The sequence below is a fragment of the Drosophila kikkawai genome, chromosome 3R (assembly GCF_030179895.1).
Source record: "Drosophila kikkawai strain 14028-0561.14 chromosome 3R, DkikHiC1v2, whole genome shotgun sequence".
NCBI lineage: Eukaryota > Metazoa > Arthropoda > Insecta > Diptera > Drosophilidae > Drosophila > Drosophila kikkawai.
The window spans coordinates 30,214,218-30,235,386 of NC_091731.1; the positions used below are offsets into that span (position 1 = coordinate 30,214,218).

General features: G+C 42.4%; 1 protein-coding gene across 1 annotated transcript in view; it reads right to left on the reverse strand.

Moving 5' to 3' along the window:
- Positions 1-21,169, reverse strand: part of LOC108077621 (cytotoxic granule associated RNA binding protein TIA1) — a 93,304-nt gene that overhangs the window by 10,992 nt on the left and 61,143 nt on the right. The window contains 1 exon segment of the mRNA XM_070287311.1: positions 3,566-3,641. Within this exon segment, the coding sequence (XP_070143412.1) occupies positions 3,566-3,641 (76 nt within the window).

Genomic DNA, 21,169 nt, shown 5'->3' on the forward strand with positions numbered 1-21,169 from the left:
TAATTAGTTTTCTCCTCCGAAAAGCATCGAATGGGTTAATCAATCTTGCAGCCATATTTTTGGGACTGGCAAAATGCAACGCAGCGCGAATTAAGGCCAATGTATGCGGAATGCTTTTTAATTTAAGTGCACATGCACATGACAAGGCAACACGCAGCGGAATCATAAAAGAAACATCACAAACTGGGTGGTGGGTGGCTGCCTGAGTGGGTGGTGGGTGTTGTGGGGGTTAACCACAGGCATTCTCGCAACAGCAGCGACAACAATAAGAACAAATGATAATAATGCAACAATGAACTGCACAAGAAGATGATGAAAAGAAAGCGGGGGCGTGGCCGGGAAGTCGACATTATATCTTGTTCGCTGCACACATTGTCAATTCGTTTGCGTTTTCGACCCGCCCCACCCCACCGCTTGGCTGCGGCAACTTTTAAATAAATTTAAGTGCATTATGCTATGAAAAATCTGTCAAGATGGCAGGGCAGAGCGAAAGGAGTAATGCGATTAAATGCAGCCTGGGTCCTGAGCCTGCCTTTGTTCCCATAACGCTGGCAAATCAGTTTTGTGTCAAAAAGAAAAGCTACTCAAGATGCAGCAAGCGGGATTTTTTCCTTGCCATTCCCAGCTCTTGTTTTTTTGTTGTCTTTTTTTTTTTGCCCTGTGAGTGTGCAATAATATGTTAATATGCCTTGGTTGTGTGTGACAATAACAGAAGCCGTCGACAGTGGCAGACATTAGCATTTCGGTTGAAGCTCAAGGAGCTCCGGAAGTGATTATACACTAAGAAAAAATCATTAAGAGTTAATAAAAATATATTAAAATTTGTGCATTTTATTTTCAAGATATTTTTTAACTATATAAACTTAATATAATGCAGATTTCTCTTTTTTATTCTGTATGTAAAGTATTTTTTAAATTTTAATTGGTTTAAATCATTTCTTAACTCCTGTTTATATATTTAAAAATATAATTATTTTAATAAATAATATAAAATATATTTCCCTGTTAGTGTTATGTATTTTCTTAATGTTTCCCACAGCCTGGCATCGACATGTTTATTGCGTTTAATGTTTGCGTAAATTTTTTCGTACTTGCTGCTGCCGCTGATGCTGTTCCTGTTGTTGTTGTGATTTATGATGCTAATGACACGCAGACAGGCATCGTCTTCCCGCCTCCCCCATGCAAATGCTCAGCTTGCCTTGATGGTTATTAAATTATGGCAATTTGTATGCGTCGCACAGGCAGACAAAAAATATATAGAAGAGGAGCCAGGCTCTCAGAGCCATGCTCTTATGGTGTTTATTTAAAACATGTTGCCAAACAATTTGCGTTAAATATTTTTCGAGCTGCTTGAGCTGCTTTGGCATTACGGCTTTGGCATTGGCTCTATGCAAACGGAGAGCGCCCCAGCGATTGGCAAAATTTCAGGCGCCGGCAAACGGAAGTGCTGAATGAAAGAAAACTGTTTCTTCCTTTTCCGGCTGGCAGTTGCACATGCACATGCACTGGCACACACTCGAAACGAAAAATAACTTTTCAATTTCCGCAAAACCACAGAAAATATCAACTTTGCACAAAAATTTAATAAAACTTTTCGCATAAATAAAATTTGCATTAAATCAGCTGCAAGTGACGCCGGCCCAAGGACAAGGGGCGTGGTTGTGGCGGCTTAGGGCGGTGAGTGTGTGTGACTGTGACTGTGACTGTGTACAAAACGCATGTCGAGAAACTTAATTTGAAATATTTGAGTTTGCTATTTGCACTTCTTTCTTCCACCCCAGCCTGTGCCTTTGCGTTAGCCTTTGCATCGAAACTAATCGAGAAAGTTCGAAAATTGGCAACCCATTCCATGTCATTCCCCACTTGCAGCGCAAAAAGTTAACTAGTTAGCTGTGGAGAGGCATTAAGTATACGCCACGTTGGCCATAATTCCAAGTAAAACAAGTCAGTTGCCAAAAGGCTCCCAGCCGAAAGTTCGACTGTGGCTTAAATATATATATATGTATACGTATTTATTGATACATATAGATGTAGATGTGAGTGACAGGCAGCGGCGGGTGGGCTGTGAGAGGCGTGGCAGGAGACAAGTGTCAGAGATTATGTTGTATTTGCACACGACACATTCCCACGCAAATCCGCGCTGATCTTCTCAACGTCAAGCAAATCATCCGGCATCGGGCAAGTGTGGCACACATTTCATGGCATTAACATTAAAATTTAATTAATAATTTTGAACATTTGCCGCCTAATTGACTAGCAGCACCTTTGGCTTTTACGCCTTCACCGGAGGATCTGACTGCTGCCCTGATTTGGTTTGGCTCTTTGCGCTTGGCTTCTCCCAGCGTCTATATGTATTTCTTGGAGTCTGCGTGTGATTTGTGGCTCTAAGCCTTAGGCTTGCGCATTTTTTCTGCTCGACTGACTGACACGCCATTCGCTTGACTCGATTCTGCCGTCTTTGATGCTATATGCCTTGTTTATGCCTTTGGTATCATGGGTTATAGAAGGTTTCTGCTTGATTTTGATGGGAAAATAGTCAATATAAGCTATAATCCATCCATCCATGTATCCAAAAATAAGAAATATGCGTAAATTTTAATATTTCACAGTTGGAAAACTATTTTAAAAGGCCTCTGAAAGATCAAACTTTATAAATTTAATCTTAAATATTACTCTTAAAGAGGTGATACTTTTCTAGGCCCTTTTCATGGTTTATTTTTCCATGAAACTGTAAATAAAAACACTCTTCATGAATTGATTTCCCAAGGACCGACCTCGCATAAACTTAGTTATAGTCTCAGCCTGTCGGTTTCTGTGGCTCTTTGTCGAATTTTCTACCTATTAGGCACATGAAATTCAATCACAACACACACACCACACACACACAGAGCGGGAGTCCTGCCAGCAGTTATTTGGACCCTTATCAGTTGCGGTTTAAACATATTGAATATGATGTGTAAATGTTTACAGTGCCCCAGGACGATCCAAGGGTGGTTTCTTGGGATTTTTCTTTGCCCTGGGGAGCCCGTGAGACTGGCTGCATCTGCGGCCATAAAAAAACATTACAGATTCGTGAGCAGCCTGCTTTTGATATACGAGTGTGTCCTTGAGGAAGAAAATAAAATCAAATACTCGCCCCTTGGCAGTTAACCGAAATAAGGAAAGGAGGAATGCATTAAATCTTAAAAATGTGTGCGCTTCGCTTGGCTTGTCTCTGGCTTATGTGTATCTTAGGGAAAGTAAGGGAAAATGTATGTAGACGGGGGTGGAAAGGTATAAAGGTGTAGCGGTGGATGGGAAAGGTAGGGTAAGCCACAGGTGTCTTTTGATATGTTAAGTTGCTCGGATGTCAAACGGGAATCCAGCTAAAGTTTCTACTTGTTTTAATTAAGATTTCAGTTGGCAAACTTCTGAAACCGAAACCAAAAAGATATGTGTGTTGTTGTTGTGTGTTTACTTAGAAAATTAAACTTGTGTAGCGACTAATGCGAGCTTGATTGAAACATTTCTAATTGGTGCCGAAAGGCTTGGCCTTTGATGTTGCCAATCTGTTGGCATAGCTTACCGATTTCTTGACAAAGCTGACAAAGCCATAGCCCTTTGATTTCAACGTCTGCGGATCACGCACAACTCTGCAGTCTCTGTAAAAATATAGAGAAAATAGAAAACACAATTTAGTCTCGTTTTCGAGCGAAAAACAATTAAAATACAGCTTAAAATAATTTATTTACCCCATTCAGCGTTATCTGTGCTGATGTTTATAGACTTTTGCTGACCCAATAAGGCGATACAGACAGGATCCTTTGGCGAATTAAAAAGCCAGCGTCGGGCAAAGTAAAAGTCAAGAGGCAAAGTCGTTGTCGACATTGGAAATCCAATGGAATTACGTGTGAGGAAATATGAAGCGTTGCGCAGGAAAAGCCAAACCAAAGAAAGGGATTTCGTAATGGAAGTGCAGATATAGTGTGCAGGCCACCGCCGCCTTCAAGGATGTGCCAGTGGGCGGCGCCGGGGGAGTGGCTAAGGGGATTTGCCACGGCCTCCATTCCCATTTCCCATTCCCAAGCCCGTTTGCCACCAAACCACGTGTCGTGCCATGTCGTGGACGCTGCTCGAGAATCGGGCGTCAGCATTCGGCTTAAATATGTTGGCCCGTCTAAGCTAAGCCACGAAGAAATATTTAGCCCGCCCCCCCTCCTACAGACCCCTTTTCTTTCTACGCCCATGTGTGTGTGTGAGAGTGGGGCAACCGCAGCAGCAACAACAAGCTGTCGGAGCTGGTGTGGCGGCTTCTCGGCAACCTAAACTAAACCCAAGCACTGAAAAAATTTAAATTTGGCTTTATATAAATTTTTTATTTGAAAAGGACAATATTATCTTCACTATTACCTTAAATAAAGCTGAAAACTCATTAACTTTCTATCAAATAAAATACAAAAAATTTACCTTTTATTTATAAAATATTTCAAATTCTAGTAATGAAGTAAAAAACTTATTTAAATCTTTGTTTTTCAGCATTTTGCAAATTTTACAGCGTTCTGATTTTTTGTGATTCTTTTTCCAGAGTGCAATTGGAGCCAGAAAGGCAAAACCCGCATGTCGACCACGGCATTTAAAAAAGGCCAACTTGATTGTAAATCACGATAAAAGTCAATTTTTAATATGAGTTTTAGTTTAACCCCTCTTCTCGATTCCCCATTCCCACCATCATGTTAAGTGGCCGGCGAAAAAAAAAAGAAACGTATTTTAATGGCCTTTGGCTCGTTGGCTTTGGTGGCGCTTCAAGGTTGTAAATTTATGGCTGGGCTGGCCAGAAGCGAAATTGCACTGCAATTGCCCAGTGAGTTGCAGTCGATGCCCACATAAATATCGAGCAAAAAACATATTTAATTAAAGTTTAATATTTATTAGCTACCGTAGGAATTCGGCAGCCAATGCCCGGGTGCCGAGGGGCACTGACTGGCTGACTCCGTGGGGTCTGCTCCCGTTAGGATTGGTCGGGCGAAAGGTCTGATCCGGCTCTCGTTTTTGGCCAGGCACGCAAACAAACACAAAATCACGGAATGCAGAGCAAACTCTCCTCACACACAGCAAAAAAAAAAAATTACTTTAGCTGTCTTATTAAATCTTTATTAATTGTGTATTCGTTATGAAAAAAAACAAGACATTTTAGGCAGCAAAGAAAGGTATTTGGAACCAATTTTATGCATCCTTTTATCTACTTTATTTGTAAATTATATTTAAAAAAATTCGAACTTTATTGGCATTATTCCCAATTGGCTGCCTCATCTGCTTTATTTTTCCCTGTGCAGACACACACATACATACAGTAGAATGCCTGTCAGCGGCGCTGCCTGCCGATGGGATTGTGCTAACAAATTAAAGGCCAAACCAGTGTGCGAGTGTGTGTGTGTGTGTGCACTTCCGACGCCAGTCGCCCCGTCCCCGGAGTATATCATATTTCACAATCGATAAACATCACAGTTCATATTTTCATAACGTTTTTGTTTGAATATTTTAACATGCAGACACAACAACAAGCCAAAGAGTGTGTGTTGGGGGAGTACAATTTCCTGCTTGCATGTAAATACGAATTCGAAAATGTCTGCAAGTGCGCTCTCGCACATCTTCTTCGGGCTGCAATAATATATTTGAACATTTAACAGAAAACAAACACAACCTTTGCTCTCCAGCCGGAAGATATCCGTGAAGGAGCATCGATGGCCCTCGAACTGCGTTTGCCACACAGTTGTTATCATGCACGAAAAGCTTGGAAAATTTCAGAAGGGGACTGCAGCCGAGGGTGGGGACCTGGGTCTGGAGGCGTGGCAGATGTGCCCAATGTTTGTCTAAAGAATTGAGCGACGTAGTCGCTGAGGAAAGTGTTCCCCTACCCAGGAGATGCAAAACACAAGCAGAAGAGTTTATACATCTTTCAACATTATTTGGAATACCCTTTGAAATTGGTTTTGAAATATGTTAAAGGCTTTAAATAATTTAAATTTAAGTAGTATTTAATTGAATTAAGCTGTCCTTATATAATATTTGATACTGATTTATTACAAAAGATCCTTCATATTTTTAGGGGTGAGAATTACAAAATCTGAATGAAAATTGGTGTTGTCATTTTTAATTAAATATACATACGATAATTTGTAAATACTCCGAGTCTTAATTCCCTCTTCAAATTACTTCTTTTTTTTTATAATTCAACACCTCTTAGACCAGCATAAATAAATTCCGGAATGAAACCCCACAAAGCGTAGCCATAAGTCAGTAGAGGGGAATTCAAAAAACCTTTAGGGGAGGAATAAGTGCATGTGCAGAAGCAGGATCTGTGTGTACATGTGTGTTCATAAGTCAAGAGACAGCTATACACTGGTCTCCTCCCCTCCAGCTATGTATATACAGCCTTGCCGCCCACTCCCTTGGCCCTGGCCAATCAATATATTTTTTACAAATATTGGCAAAAGTTTTGCTTTTGGCTTAAGCTCTGTGCCTGATACTCGAATATAAATTTAACGAGCAGAAGAGAAGGAAAATATTTTGCTATCTTAAGTGCATAAAACTATAAACGTTAAACAAAATATTTCGCATACACGCTCACACTCACACGCACGCAGACAAATGCGGTTATTTATACTACAGACATGCATATAGTTTGGCTTTATTCCCAAAGCCTTTGGCCCGGGACACGAGTGGCTTTTGGCCCGATCTGTTTTTTTGAATTTTCCGGCAGAGAGAGAATGTTTGCGGTGCGCGCTGAGCGCATTAGTTGTGGAGTCCTCGCTATTTTAGCCTTTGCAATTGGTTTATGCCAACAATGCAGCTATAGCTGCCGTTCCCGAGCCCAGCCCAAGTGTGGGAAATTCTTTTGTATTTGAATTAAAATTGCATAGATGATTTATAGATGCTTCGAAGTTGGCTGGTTGAACTAAACTTATGCATGGGATTTTTACGGGCCCCGAAAGTGATTTGGGAAAATATGCAAGCCAAGTCATTGATAGCGGCGGGAGATACAGCACTCGGCGGGAGAATATCACTAAATTTAAGGTTTCTTTCAAGACTTTCAGGAATTTAATATGTAAATTATTATAATTTGATCGTTGCACAACTCCTTATTGGGTGCAGCTTAAATTATGGCTATTGGCAGCTCAAATATAGACATAAGCAGGCTAGGCTATCATTTGGAGCTGCCAAGAAATTGACTGGTAACATATTTATCAGGGCGTAACTCTCGTACGCAACTTAACCAGCAATTTGCAATTTCCTGGCCACTTTAAGAGCGTTATCTGCACCCCATCGCCGCACTTGTCAGACATAACATATAATTTACAAATCCGAGTTGGGGATCGGGCCTCAGGGTATCCGGGATCGGGGGCTGAGTAGGACATGCTAAACACATCAACGGCAATGGCAAACACAAATTACTCAGCAGTGCAAACAAATGAAAAGCGATAACATCGCGTATACGCCACGAGGGAGAATATAGAATGGAGAGTATATACAGATATATATATGTATGTATGTATGTACAAGCTAAAGCCAAGTCAAAATCCCTGGCACTAAATCAATGAATTGCGGTTGTCCTTCAATTTCCTTTCGGCCAAGTTGGTAAGCGGGAAAGGAGAGCTTGCCCCTCTCATCCAGCATTCCAATCCAATCGTCATTGAGTTGCGTGTTTGAAATATTGAAATATTTTTGTTGGCCATGTTTACACATTGGGCTATTGACTGCACACAGTTATTCCGTTTCTTCCTCGGTTTCCAGTTTGAATTTCCGCTGCGAATTTTCGCCAAGCATTTTTTATTCGATTTGTGTTTGTCTCGTGCTTGCATTTTATTGGCTTGCTCCACGCCGATAACCCTGATGGCTGATGGCTCTGATGGTTGATGATGATGATTTCCATTTCCTTGTTGGACGCTGGGAGGGGCGTGGCACGGTTACTTCGATCGCACAGCCGCTCCCCCCGCGGCCCGTTCAAATACCGAATACAGTTGTAAATTCAAATGAAATGCAAGCGAGCGCATTGTTTGAGTTTCGGGGATCGGAAGAGGGTAGAGAGGGAGGGCCTCTCCAGTTCTGGCTTTCTGGTTAGCCAAATATTTAAAGTGGATTTCTTGGAGCATTTTATGAGCTCTTCACTGCGGCTGCTGTCCCCCTTCCCCTCCACTTCTTTATTTGATTTGATTTTCCGGCCAGTGGCATCTGCCATCCCGTCCCAACGTCCGATGGAATTAAGTAATAAATTTTCGTTCGAGGAAATATGTTTGCGGTTGCTGAATCGAAACGACAGACCCTGCTGAATTGCTGTGAATTACAAATTCGTAAATGCCGCATCTTTGATGCTGCATGCACTCTGCGAAATGGGCCAAAATGGCCGAGGAAAAAAATTCGAAGCCGGACTCATCACGTCCTTGTCCGGGTCTGTGTCCGTGTCTGTGTCCCCGCCGTCGTCGTTACATTTATTTACACCAACATGCAAAGCTCGCATTGAGACAATTTCATGCTCATCTGCATAAAATCAATTCCATTTTGGAGACAATTTGAAGATTGGAATACAAATTTCGAATTATCAACATGGGACCCGACCGTGGCGGAGTCGTGGCAAAATGGCCAAACCGGCAGCGATCGCAATCAGCATTGAGACCTGACCCCCACCCCGTGGTCTCTGTTCCATTTTCCTATCCGGCACTTGAAGAAAAACCGGAAATAATTTATACATTCTTTGAAAACTTTAACAAAGTTATAAAATTTTCCAGATCTTTGGACCCCTTTGCTTTTATTTTTTGACACAAATTATATTGTATTTTTTATCTTAGCTATACTTTTTTGTACAGTGTAGAGAGGGCCATCTATCGCTTGGTTTGCGGCTGCTTGACTTGTGTTGCTAGTTTTTCGGGAGGCAGCCGGGTCTTGCTTCTGTCCAGGCATTTACGCCATTCACCAATCGGCGCCGCTGTTCCAGCTCTAGCTGCTGCTCCTGCCCCAGCATCTCGTTCTGCGCCAGCCCCTGCCAACGTCATGCATACGTAATGCGCCTGGGGATCCCGACAGAGACGCAACGGCGACGCAGCAGCGACAGTCTCACTAATTCCAGGACAGCCATTACGCGTCTGTCTGCTGTGCGAGTGTGTGTCTCCGGTGCAGCGGGAAAATTATGTGGTGTGTGATTTGCCATGGACACTGAACGTTTCCCCTTCGCCATCCCCCAATCGCTTTTCCCCCGCTTTGCTATTGAAATTTCCCTTTGAGAGAGGCGGCGAAGGTGATATTTCAGAGCAGAAAACGAGAAACAAAAAGGAGAAATTTGCATGCAACTCGTTACGCTTGGCACTTGTGTGTTAAGCTCGCTCACCCCTTGGCCCAATAGCCCCTTAACCCCAGCCATCCCTTCGGCACATTTTTTTTTCCCCCCTCTTTTTGCCACCCCTTTCGAGCACGTAGAAACACGGGTTGCAGGCTCGGGGCGGAGCGGAGAGCGTGTGGGGGAAAAAGCCATATCGATTTTGCAGTAAATAAAACATTCAAAGATTGAAGTTGCCGCTTTTGAGCTTAGCCGAATGGTGTGTGGCCTCCTTTTTTATGGAGTGCGCTTCCTTTTATGGCTTCCGTTTCTATAGCAGCTGCCGCTGTGGTGGCTCCACTGTGCTGCTCTGGTGAAGGGACACTGCCGCCGCCCCTGCCTCTGCCTCTGCCTCGGCTTCTACCACAGCCACTGCCAAATTGTAAATATTTTTGTCGGCCACGTAGCGGCGCAGGAGAAAATATTGCATTTCTCGCTTGGCATAATAAACGATGTGCCGGCGAAAAAAAAAAAACCGAAATACTCGTACTCGCACCGAAACCAAAAGAGTACCGTCAAAAACCACGCAGAAATACCATACCAACAGCTGCACCGCACAATGGCAGGATCTTTGTAAAGGACGGATAAACAATATGGCGGTTGGGTCAGCTACAAAAACATGGAAACTGTTTCATAAGGGTTAAGTTCCAGCCACGGAATTGATCATATCCATGGATTTTTAAGAGATAAACTAGCATTTCAAATTATACTTTTAAAGGTTAAAAAATATTCGAAAAACTACATGATATTAACAAAGATTTTAGTTTACCAAAATTATCAAGATATAAAATAATCCTAAAATTAATCCCGAAAAGGAAAACTGATTCTCCATTTCACTACATTTATTTGACCATTCCTTTTATTCAATTTGCGTCCGCTTTGCTGGATTCTCATCAGCTAAAATCCTTAAATGGTCAGTCCTGTCACATATTGCCAAAACGACGCCAGAAGCAGGAAAGCAGAAAAAAAGAAACTGGCAAATTCAAATTAAATTGGCGCCGTTGTCCACATACACGCAAATCCACCAACTTTTCCATTCGTATGCGAATATGTGTGCGTTCCAATAAATTATATAAGATATAGGTTTAGCCTCTTCCTTACGGCATTGATTTGACATGAATTATTGCCGGTTGAGAGTGGACAAAAGCAATTGCTTAAAATCCTTCTCGTAAACTTTAAGGCTTTGAAAATGGATAAATTCCATTAACCGATGCCAGCCGCAGGCTAAATGTTCAAGTGCATTTTCCACCGACCGACCAATGAAGCAGGCGTTATTTATAACGCAACAGCGACGGCCCCACCTCTGAAAGCCCCTTTTGAAAACCCCTCCTGGGTAAATCCTCTTCCCACCAACCCCGTTGCCCCGATGGATATATCTCCTTGAATCTATGGATCCTACCCCTCTCGTGACCACGCCCGGACACACGTCAATAAAACTGCTTCAAACTGTCCACATTGAAGTTGCTGATGTTGCACTAAGAGAAATAAGATGTTGCATTTAGAAATATGTTATCTTTTGAGTCACTCTATGTCCTTGTATAAGAAAGGGATTAATAATAAAAGAACCTACTCTACTCTACTATTTCTTTATTAAAAATTTTCATAAATTATTTGCAGGGCACATATTTTCTCGCCGTGTGCTGCTGCAGCTGTTGGTGTTGCTTTTGCCGCTGCAACTGAAGCTGATGCCGGGGCGATAAGGCTACTTTAACGCTGTCCCCGATTTCTGCATGATGCCACACACGGTCGGCCCCTTTCGTGTTTGGCCCCAATAGTGGTTGATGGCCAGTGAATGGGCGTGGGGTGGTGGCTGGGCGGAATGGCGGTTTCAAACATGCAAATTGCTTGCGGTTCGCTTCGGTTTTCCCCGCCATCGCTTTCCCGTTCCCCTGCTTCTTTTCTCATTGGCGTTTTTCGCTTTCATTGAGTGCTCCGCTTACAGTTAACTCGACTTTATCATGTGTGTGTCTGCGAGTGTGCGAGAGTGTGTTTATGTTGCTTTATATGCACGAGTGCAAAATGCAACAACAAAAATCCATTTGGATTAATTAGTTTTTAAGCGAAGCAAGGCGTGGCAGCAAAATATATTTAAAGTGAAATTAGAAACATTTTTCGGATTTAAATTAAGTGTAGGTTATCCCTTTAATCATAAAATATTAAAAATGTGTTCAGAATATTAAAGTAAGAGGAAAAACCATTTTAAATTCCCCTTTCACTCAGCTAAAGAGGTCGTCTGTAAGTCATAAAAGCTGAAATGTCCGCCTTTAGATCTCTGTGCCCCGTTGAGACTCACTTTCTGCCCGACTACACTTGGCCAACTCCATGGGGCGATGGGTCCGCACCTGCAGTCGTGAGTCCCCAACCCGAAAGCGGTAACCTCCGTCCGCAAAATGGCGCTTAATGATGCCAAAGATGAGCGACCCCGGCGTGTCAATGGACTGGATGCGACCAGCGACCCCCGGACACCGGCCACATCATCTCCGTCATCTACATGGCTAACTAAGCGTGCCGTGTTTGGCATCTCTTCTGGTGTTAAACTTGTCGTACATGCACCACTCAGCATCCGAGCGGGGCAAAAAAATACGATGCGAAAGTAGTGAACTAAACTTTGCTCAAAAGTTTGTTTATTACACCGGCAACGGGCCACACAGCGTTAAAAAAAGACCAGAAATCCGAGTGGCTTTCACCACCAAAAAGGGAAAAAGACGACTGGCCAACTTCTGGGAGTCGGTTGAAAATTCATCATCTTTTCAGCAGCTTAAGCCACCACACTTTGCTGCCTACCGTCTGGAGTCTGAAGTCTGGAGTCTACTGTCTTCAGTGTGGAGTCTGCCGGCCAAAAAGTTCTTTGTTTCGCTCTATTAAAAACTTGTAACAAGTTGGCTCGTTATCCATTTTTTGGTAAGCATAATTTCATCCAAAATTCGTTTGCATGTCACATCGCCGGCCATAGTTATATTGATAGCCAAGCGCTGCCAGCAATTAAAAGTGAGTTCGAAGCCAAGACAAATGCCCCAGACATTTACTCGAACTGAGCGAAACTTTGATTGCTTCGGGCCTGAGGACGCTAAAAAGCGGCCGAGGGAAACTTTTGCCAAGTAAACTGTGGCCCAGGAGTGGGCAAGATAAAGCTAAAGCTGGGATAAGAAGAAAGACAAGGGAGTGGGCTTTAAGATCGAAGAGGATTTACCCTTTGACTGAAGTTATATTTAAGTAAATTCAAAACAGCAATAGCATTGGACAAATATTCATACTCTTAGATTTCTTTATTTAAATTTCTAAGCAAAAATATTAAGTATACGTATATCTAAGCATACCCCAAAGTTAAAAAACTACTGGGTACAAAAAGCAAAAGAACATTTTACAGCATCATTAAGGATAAGCATCGGCCTGGCTTTGAATTTGTTGGTTGCCATTCTGCGCTTTTGTACGAGTCACTTCCTGGAGATAAGTTTTTGGGAATCGGGCATCGGGGGAATACAAAAGCAGTCACCTTAGACACCGATAAAGATATACTTTAATCTTCAATTCAACACCAGTCGCCGCGTTGGGTTCATTACGAATACTCCCAGCCAGCGTCCAGCCAATTAAGAAATAATTTAGAGCGCCAACAAGTTAACAAGTGTGACCTTTCAATGCCACCTGCGACCTGCCTCCGTTGAAACTCCTCGGCACCTCCCTCTGGCACCTCGCATGTGGCTGGCCCAAAAGTCCGTAAATAAAACTCGAGATCTCCAAGCTGACCTGGGCCGTGAAATCCTAGCGAAATCCTTTGGAAATGTTTTATTAGCCGTACGTACGCTTGAATAAGCCAGCTTAGCGGAAGCTATCGGATTTTATGCTTTTGACTTTTGCAACGGCCAGCGGAGTCGAGTGCAGCGTTCTTAGCCCTCTCGACTGACCCGGCCGGGAGTTGCATTTCCCCCGACTGTCCGACTGTCTGTCTTGGCCAGTCCATCGGCGCTTAAGCTGTGTGCCTTGCAGCAGATTTTCCTTGCCGCCTGTTGGTTTTTGTAGCTCTTTGTTTTTCGTTTCGTTTTACGGGCACTGTAACGAGTGCCCTTTGGTGCTGATTATCTTCACGTGGCTAATATGTGGTTTTTCTTTTGGCACACTCGAAAAAGGATTTTTGTACTTTAGTGGAATGTGTTCCTATCGATATTAAAGATACTTAAATATTTATTTCTGGGCAAAAGCTGTCTCTCGAATAATTCACAAAGGTGTAACAAGCCTCGGTGGTGAGTGGCTTTCCCTAAAATCGGCGGAATTTTTAAGAGCATTCCTGAGCGAGGACTGGAAATCGGAATTTCAAGTCTCTGCGTTGTGGTCTTAATATAATTGAACAAATATTTATTTTATGCCCCGGCGTCCAAAGAACTCAATGCAATGCATTGTGAGCTCAGAGGCATCAATTTTCTGTATTTTGTATTGAAAGGAATTTCAGTGCAGTTGGCAGCATATGTTGGAAAATACACGCATCCTGGCTGGCATTCTCATCCTTCTAGATCCTAGATCCAGAGTCCCGAACACTGAACTCTGCCAAGCACACAGCTGCAGTAACAACAACAACAACAACAGGAACAGCAACCGAAAGAGCCTGGTTAATCCTGCAACAACAATGGCCATGGGGGAGCAATGCTTTCCCCACCATTTTCCTTGTGGCCAGGCTTAGTGTGTGCGTCCGTGTGCCTGAGTTAGAAATATTGAAAAATTTTTTTATTGAAGCACGATATATGAATCGCAGACGCAGACTGCTGCAGACCATCATCCCGCAATCCCAGGGGTAAAAGCAAAACAAAACCTAAAATCAAATTCCATTGCAAAGGAGTGCGCGAGGCGAGGCTTTGTTGAGAAATATTTTAGATTTCCAACAGATGTTCTCGTTCGTAAACAGATTTTTAGAATCTGTCTCCTGCCATGATTTGCATAATGCCCGTGCTCGTGGAGAAAGCTGAGCTTTTCACGCGTTATTGAGAACGCAATCGATTCGAGCCCCACCGCTCCGAGTCCTTCCAGAGCTCTGTGTTTATGAGTTCCCCCGAGTGTGTTTTGCATATCCCGTCGCAGCGGAAGTTGCCATTGTCCTTGTCATTAATTATTCACTGGCTGCCGGAGTTTGGGGGGCCTGCCAAATCATGAGTTGGGCGACTCATGTTGCTCTCGTTGTAATGGGAACAAAATAAGGATACGACGTAGACAAAAATGTTACTTCCGGTGGCCATAATTGATGATGTGCTGCCTCAGATAAGCACAGTGGACCAGATGGTAGGCAACTCTCTCTGTATGTGCGCAAGAAATGTAATACGGGGCCCACTGTTTCGGCAACAAACAGGAAGCAGCAGCCACTCCACGGACATAAATATTCCAGAGCTAATAACACACACAAAAGGAGAACACTTCCGCTTACGAGATGTAAACTTGGGGATAAACTTTTCCCCCCGATTTCGGGACTGATTGAAGACCTCTTGTGTGCTTGTGGGAGGCTGGGCATACAGGAGAGTTATATCTTTTTTTTGTAGTACATTTCTCTCCCAGGCGTGCGCTAGACAAACATCAGCTTCATCATATTTATAAATTAAACGTCATCGATACATCGAGCTGAAGAGTGTGGAGAATCCACCAGACCGAGACTCGAAAATGAAATATTTATCATCTAAGGCAGTATCGCCCGACGCACAGTAGCACCTTTTCTCATTTTACGTTGCAAAAATCATAACTTTTGAAAAAAATAAGATAACTAAATAATTTAAACGCCATTTGACAGGTAATTGTTGTAATATTAACATATGTATTGGAAAATCTGCCACGCCCACTCATTCGCCTTTTTAAAGGGTATCAAAGTAAAGAAATATTTTTTTCTCAATGAAGACAATTTTTTAAAAATATTTTTTATTTAATTTTTTATCTTTATTTTAATGTATTTGCTTAAATAAAAATAATTTGAAAACTGAAAAAAAAAAATTTTTTTTGTTCTAAGTTTAACCGCCACAGAACCGTGAGCGCTACAGTTAGTATTTTTTGTTGGTTTGTATGAAATTGTGTCGGTATTTCGGTATATTTTACCCTGAGTTGTTTCAGTGTTTTGCTTCGCAATGCCAGAGTCGCAGCTGGACGCAGACTTTCTAAACGGATTCTACTTCAGGAAAGATACACGCAGTGCGTAGTCATAGTGTAGTCGCCGGCTCTGGGCAGCTTCAGAAGTTATAGACTACTTTAGTCAGAAAAAGGTGAAAAAAATGGACACCTGGCAGGTAGCGATTTACCTGTACAAGCCCACACGAAACTACCCTTTCTTTTAATTTGAATAAGAGGTAATGAATATACCTGTCATTTAAAAAAAAAAATCAAGACCATTGGTTATGTAGTTTTTGTGTAATATTACCTGAAAGTCGACTAATTTACCTATTTTTTGTTGTATGACGCATACACGGAAAACTATTTCGACTTTGAATGCTAATATCTTCAAAAAAAAAAATCTTAAAATTTTTTTGGTTACAGATTCGGAATCCTTGGGAAATTCTCTGTCGATTTTTTATGGTTTGAATCGATTTTGCGATTATGACTTTTTCGATTTTTGCAACGGCTTTTGTTCGAGAGGCGCTACTGTGCGACGTCCCAATAACAATGTTCCAATGCGAATGCGAACGTGCGTTGGCATTTGTCGATTGCCAGCAATCAGCGCCAAAGAACGATATCTGACAAATACGAGTGTGTGGCTGACTACGGGATACAGATACAGGGATATCAGTCCACGTGCTGCCTTTCAAATTTGTCATCATTATGGTCGCTAACTGGTCCTGCTTAATTTTCTTTTTAAGGCCTACGATTAAATAAAAGTGAAGGTTCTAAAAAGACCAGATATCGATGGTCATTTAAAATATTTTTAGATAGAATTGTAATATTATAAATAGCTCTTTCAGCTGCAAATGCATACTTTTCAATCATATTTTGCACATTTATTTAAGCCTTAACTTATAAACCTTTCTCTCCAGTGTACAATGAAAAGCTGGCAGCAAAACATATTTAAAAAATTGAAAAGTTTAATGCACAACAAACAAATTTGTTGAAACGGCATCAACTTTTTTATGGCAATCAATACTAAAAGGCAGGCAAAAAACAACTTGTACCAATTTGGAGTTTTGTCATAAAAAATTGAAAATGTCAAAAACAACCTGGACGCTTCGCCAGTTTGCTACCACATGCCACACACACACGTGTATATGTGTGTATGTTTGCCTGGGGTTGTGTGTGCTCTAGCTGCAAGCTTGTGTGTGTTTTGCCGGCATGTAGTTGACATCATTGATTGATTTAGCTGTCAATTGCATAATCACTCAAGCGTTATTGTTCGTCCGCCGGGCCAAAGTCGGGCCCTTGCTCTTGGCCTGCTCTCCTGTTTGCCGTCTCTCCTGCCACGCCCTCTCGGCGCCCACCATGGCCAGCCTACTTCCCCATGCGGACTACTGTTTGTCTGACTTGACCGGACCAAATCGATGGGTGGTCCACGTGTGCCGGCCAAATAAAGCAGCTGCCCAGTGTCAGGCAATTGTCAGCAGCGCGTTGCCGTGGCCCAATAGTTGCCTCCCCCATTTCCGGCCCTCAAAGTTGCCTTGCAGCCGCTCTCCTGTTGTTGTTGTTGCTGTTGCTGTTGTGATAGTTGTAGCTGCAAACCGCAACAGCGGCAGCTGTCGGTGAGATTGTTACACAAGCATCCCGAGTCCTGTAGGGGCTGTCTACGTGTGAGTGTTTCTGCACTAAGAAAAAATATTTAAGGATAAAAAGCCTGAAATAAAATTGAATTTTAAATTAAAGAACCTAATCATTACAGCTTAGAAGTTCTATACATAATATTTTTTTTTTAGAATTTTCTTAAGGCTCCGAAATTTCCCTTAGTGTACTGCCCATTCTTTGATTGTGTGCTCCTCGTATGTTTGTGCATGTGCCTCGCATATTGGCAGCAGCAATTGATGTGGCAACAAATTAACATGCCGCAAATGGAAGTAATGGCCAAGTGTTAATTGTTGTGTGAGTGCCGCACACACATACACACACACTTAGCCGCCCACAACAGATGCCTCCATTTATAGCCATTTAATAATGACGTGATTTAAAATTGATTTATTTCTATTTTCGGGGAAAGGACAGGAATTGACCCGCAAAACAGAAAAATCAAGTCACAAAAAAAAATAATAAATTACCTTCATGGAACCCCGATTGTCCTCGTTGTTGTTATTTGCGTTGCCTTTGGCCAATGCCATTGTTATTCCTATAATACACACACACACTCGCACTCAGGGTGAGAGCCAGCATAAGTCCTGGCAAATAGAAACAGAAAATAGAAAAAGAACGGCCAGGCAGCCGGAGGGGCCAGTGAGCTTGTCTAGGCTTGTAAAAAATGGATATGTCAACGTCCGGCATGTCAACAAGATAACATGACCATGCCCACATCGGCTGCCCCTTGTCAAAGAATAAAAAAAAAATGAACAAAAGTTCAAATCAACAAAAGCCAAGACTCAACTCGGAGCAACAATTGTGGGCAGAGGGAATTCTTCGCTACTTGTTTTTTTTTTTTCGTATTTCTTCCTGTTGTATTGGTCACCAAAAATCCAGCTCAAAGTCAGCCGAATGGCTGCTGAAAACATCCTGAGTGGGTGTCCTGAATGGAGTCAAGATTAAGCGGCCAGTGAGATCGTTGAATGCAACAAGGATGTGCACTGGGGGAAATACTAACATAAGAAAAGTATGGAAAAATTATGTAATTTCTTTAAATTCTCTTAAATATTAATTAAAATATCTAAGGTTTTCCAACCATTTTCCAAATGTTTCTTAATATTAATATTAAATATCTTTGCTCATTGGGCGAGTGCATATATGTAAGCCCAAGGCGACGGCCTCGAATTGAACATTATTCCACGGGCAATCGTCCACTGCCAAGTATCCGTTTACGGCCAATGCATTTTGGGCTGCTTGTCGTGTCATGCCGGATATCCGGCGGAGTTGCAAGTGCATGGCGAGGACCATAAATCTTTGAGGAGCAGCGGCAAAAGAACAGCGCTCTCGAGCTCCGAGTTCCGACTCCCAGTCCAAGTCCTCGAGTCCTTTAATCGTGTCACAAAACACAACAGACGGGGCCAAAACAGCTTTCACCAAATTGCAGTGTCATAAAAGTGGCAGCATTTCTGGGCTCCGTTTTGGCCGCTTTCCTTTTCCTTTCCTCTGGCCAAAACATTTTATCGCTCGCTTTGACGGCTGATGGGCTCTTGTTAAGTCGCCCGGCGGAAGCGCCTAAGCAGCTCGCATTTCTGGCATGTTTTTTAACTGCCAGCCGCATGCGAAATGCAAAATAAATTCGCAATGCGAGCTGCTGATGTGTGGGTGGATATTTCGGGGGCTGGCTTCGCCTTCCCCGTTGCGGCGGCCAATGGGGCTTGTTGCATATGCGTTGCAATTGCACGTCAGTGGCATGTTTGCACTTGACAATTCATTTCATTGTTTGTAGATTGCATTTGTCGCTCCCCCTCCTTCCGCGAGTGAGCCTTCCTCAATGCCCCGCTCCTGTGGAAATTGTTAACGCAGGCGGAGGAGGCGTGGTCGTGCAGCAGCTCCAAAATTGCATTCGCAGCACGCGATGCGCGCATTTCGCCTGGCCAGCCCCTTCCTTAAATCCTTTGCTTACCGTCACCTTCTTCATTTACACTAAAAATAATTTAAAGTTAAGCACACATTTAAAATTTACTACTTAGATTCTGGCAACTTATTATCTTGAGTGAAAAATAGCTTTTCCTTTAATAGAAAACTTTGTAAGCCTCAAATAAATTATAACTAATATATAAGAATTATTTTTTGATAGAAAGAAACATTTTTTGGCTCTTGTTTTAAATCTTATGGGCTTTTGAGTACTTTATCCCCCTAATTTACTTAACTAACCTATTTTTTCTGAGTGTATAAGTGCCTCTGCCTATTCCTGACAAACACAAAATGCTGGAGTTTATTTCCCAGCTGCCTTTTACTTATTTTGCACTGTCGCCAGTCGTGGTTGCTACCTTTTTCATGTTACTCCTACTCCTTGCTGCTGCTCCTTGCTGCTCCTCCTGGCGAAAATGCAATTTTCTTGGCATTTTTCGGCAAAACTTGAGAGTTGGTTTGTATGTGCTGCGTGGGTTGTTTGGATTGCAGTATGCACGTGGTCAACAGGTTATCCTGTCCGGGGACTGGTCCTTGGTCCTAGGTCCTGAGACCGGAGTCCTTGGCTGCCTGCCTGCCTGCCTGCCTGCAACGTTTATTTCCGCTTTTGTACCTTTTTGGCATTTTCGTTTCTTTTATTTTCGTGTTTTGTCGGTTGCTGTTGCATTGTGGTTTTCTCATTTATTTTGTGCCCCTGCACACTGTGCAGCAAAACGGCCGCAACATATTGTTGTTGCAACAGGAAATGACTTCAATTTGCTGTTAACAAGTTTAAAATTTCGCAATTGCAACGGAAATACCCAACATGATTTCCCCCCGAGCTTGAGCATTGGCGCACATAATTACTCAGCCCGAGCTCAGTTCAGTTGAGGTGTGGTGGCGAATTAATATCACTGCCCGGAGTTGCTGGGGGAGCTGTGTCTCGAAAGGGGAGGACGAAAGCTGAAACTAACTAATCTGATGACTTCATCTGCTCGCCTGCTTCGGCTTTCACAGCTGGCTCAAAGGACGAAGCAATCAGTTGGTCGCAAAGCTTAGCATCTTGGCCGGCATCCGGCTTATCCAAAGTCCAAAGTCCGAGGACCTCCCACATTATCCTGTTACACTGTGGCAGCACTAGCAGCAGCAGCTGTTACACGATGCCAATGAACTCCTCTGGCCGGCTACATCTGCTTACATCTTGAAAATAAATTCACGCCATTTGGCAGAGACTTCACAAGTTGCACCCGGCCAGGGGACCCTGTGTAGTATATGTATAAGTACATATATATATGTATTCATATGCCGTGTCTGAGATTCCTTGGGCTGCGTAGGTGTAGGTGTGTGTGCGAGATGTCTGTGATAAATCAACAAATTCATCAGCCCAGGACTGGCAGCATCTGGCGACACTTTGGTGAAGGAGGAAGACATTTAAATTCTAGGCGACTCCTTGGTTACTTTATCAGAATTTTTAACAGTTTTTTAAGCGTAACTTTTGGATTTATACATGGTGTTTGAGTTTATTTATTGAATATTTTTTCCACTATTTTAATTTCTTAATGTTTTATTTAATCTCTGAGTTACTTTATCTCCATGATTGTCAATTAATTGATTCTCATTTCTTTATGAATCCGACTTAATCAGATTTCCCTTTGCAATTTAATTGAATATTCCAGAAAATTCTTTGGCTTTCGTTAGTTTACATTTTCCCTGGAAATCCATGTGGTGTGTAAAAGTTGATGAGCTTAATGAGTGCTGGCTTATGAAGCCCTTTTTAAAATAAGTTTTTCTCAGAAGCCAGCATTTAAATGTGAATCGAATTACCATTTTATGTTTTGAATGCTCACATTGTTCCTTTTTTTTCTTTTTCAGGAATTGAGGTTTTCACATCCCTTTCCCTTGTCTCTGGGTACTTCATATAAATTGTCAACGTTTTTATTTAATTTGTTGTGGCTTTGCGCTTCAGTTTTTCTATTTGGTTTAATTAATTTAAGCGCACCCCCGCACACACAAACGAGGACAGTGCCGAAAGCCCCACACATGCACAATTTTATTACCTATTTTAATCATAAAAAGCGCGTGGCCATGTGGCACAGACAAATTGACATTATCAGGGGCAGGAATGGGAGTTCCACTCCCACCAGAACCAGCACTCGCACGCAT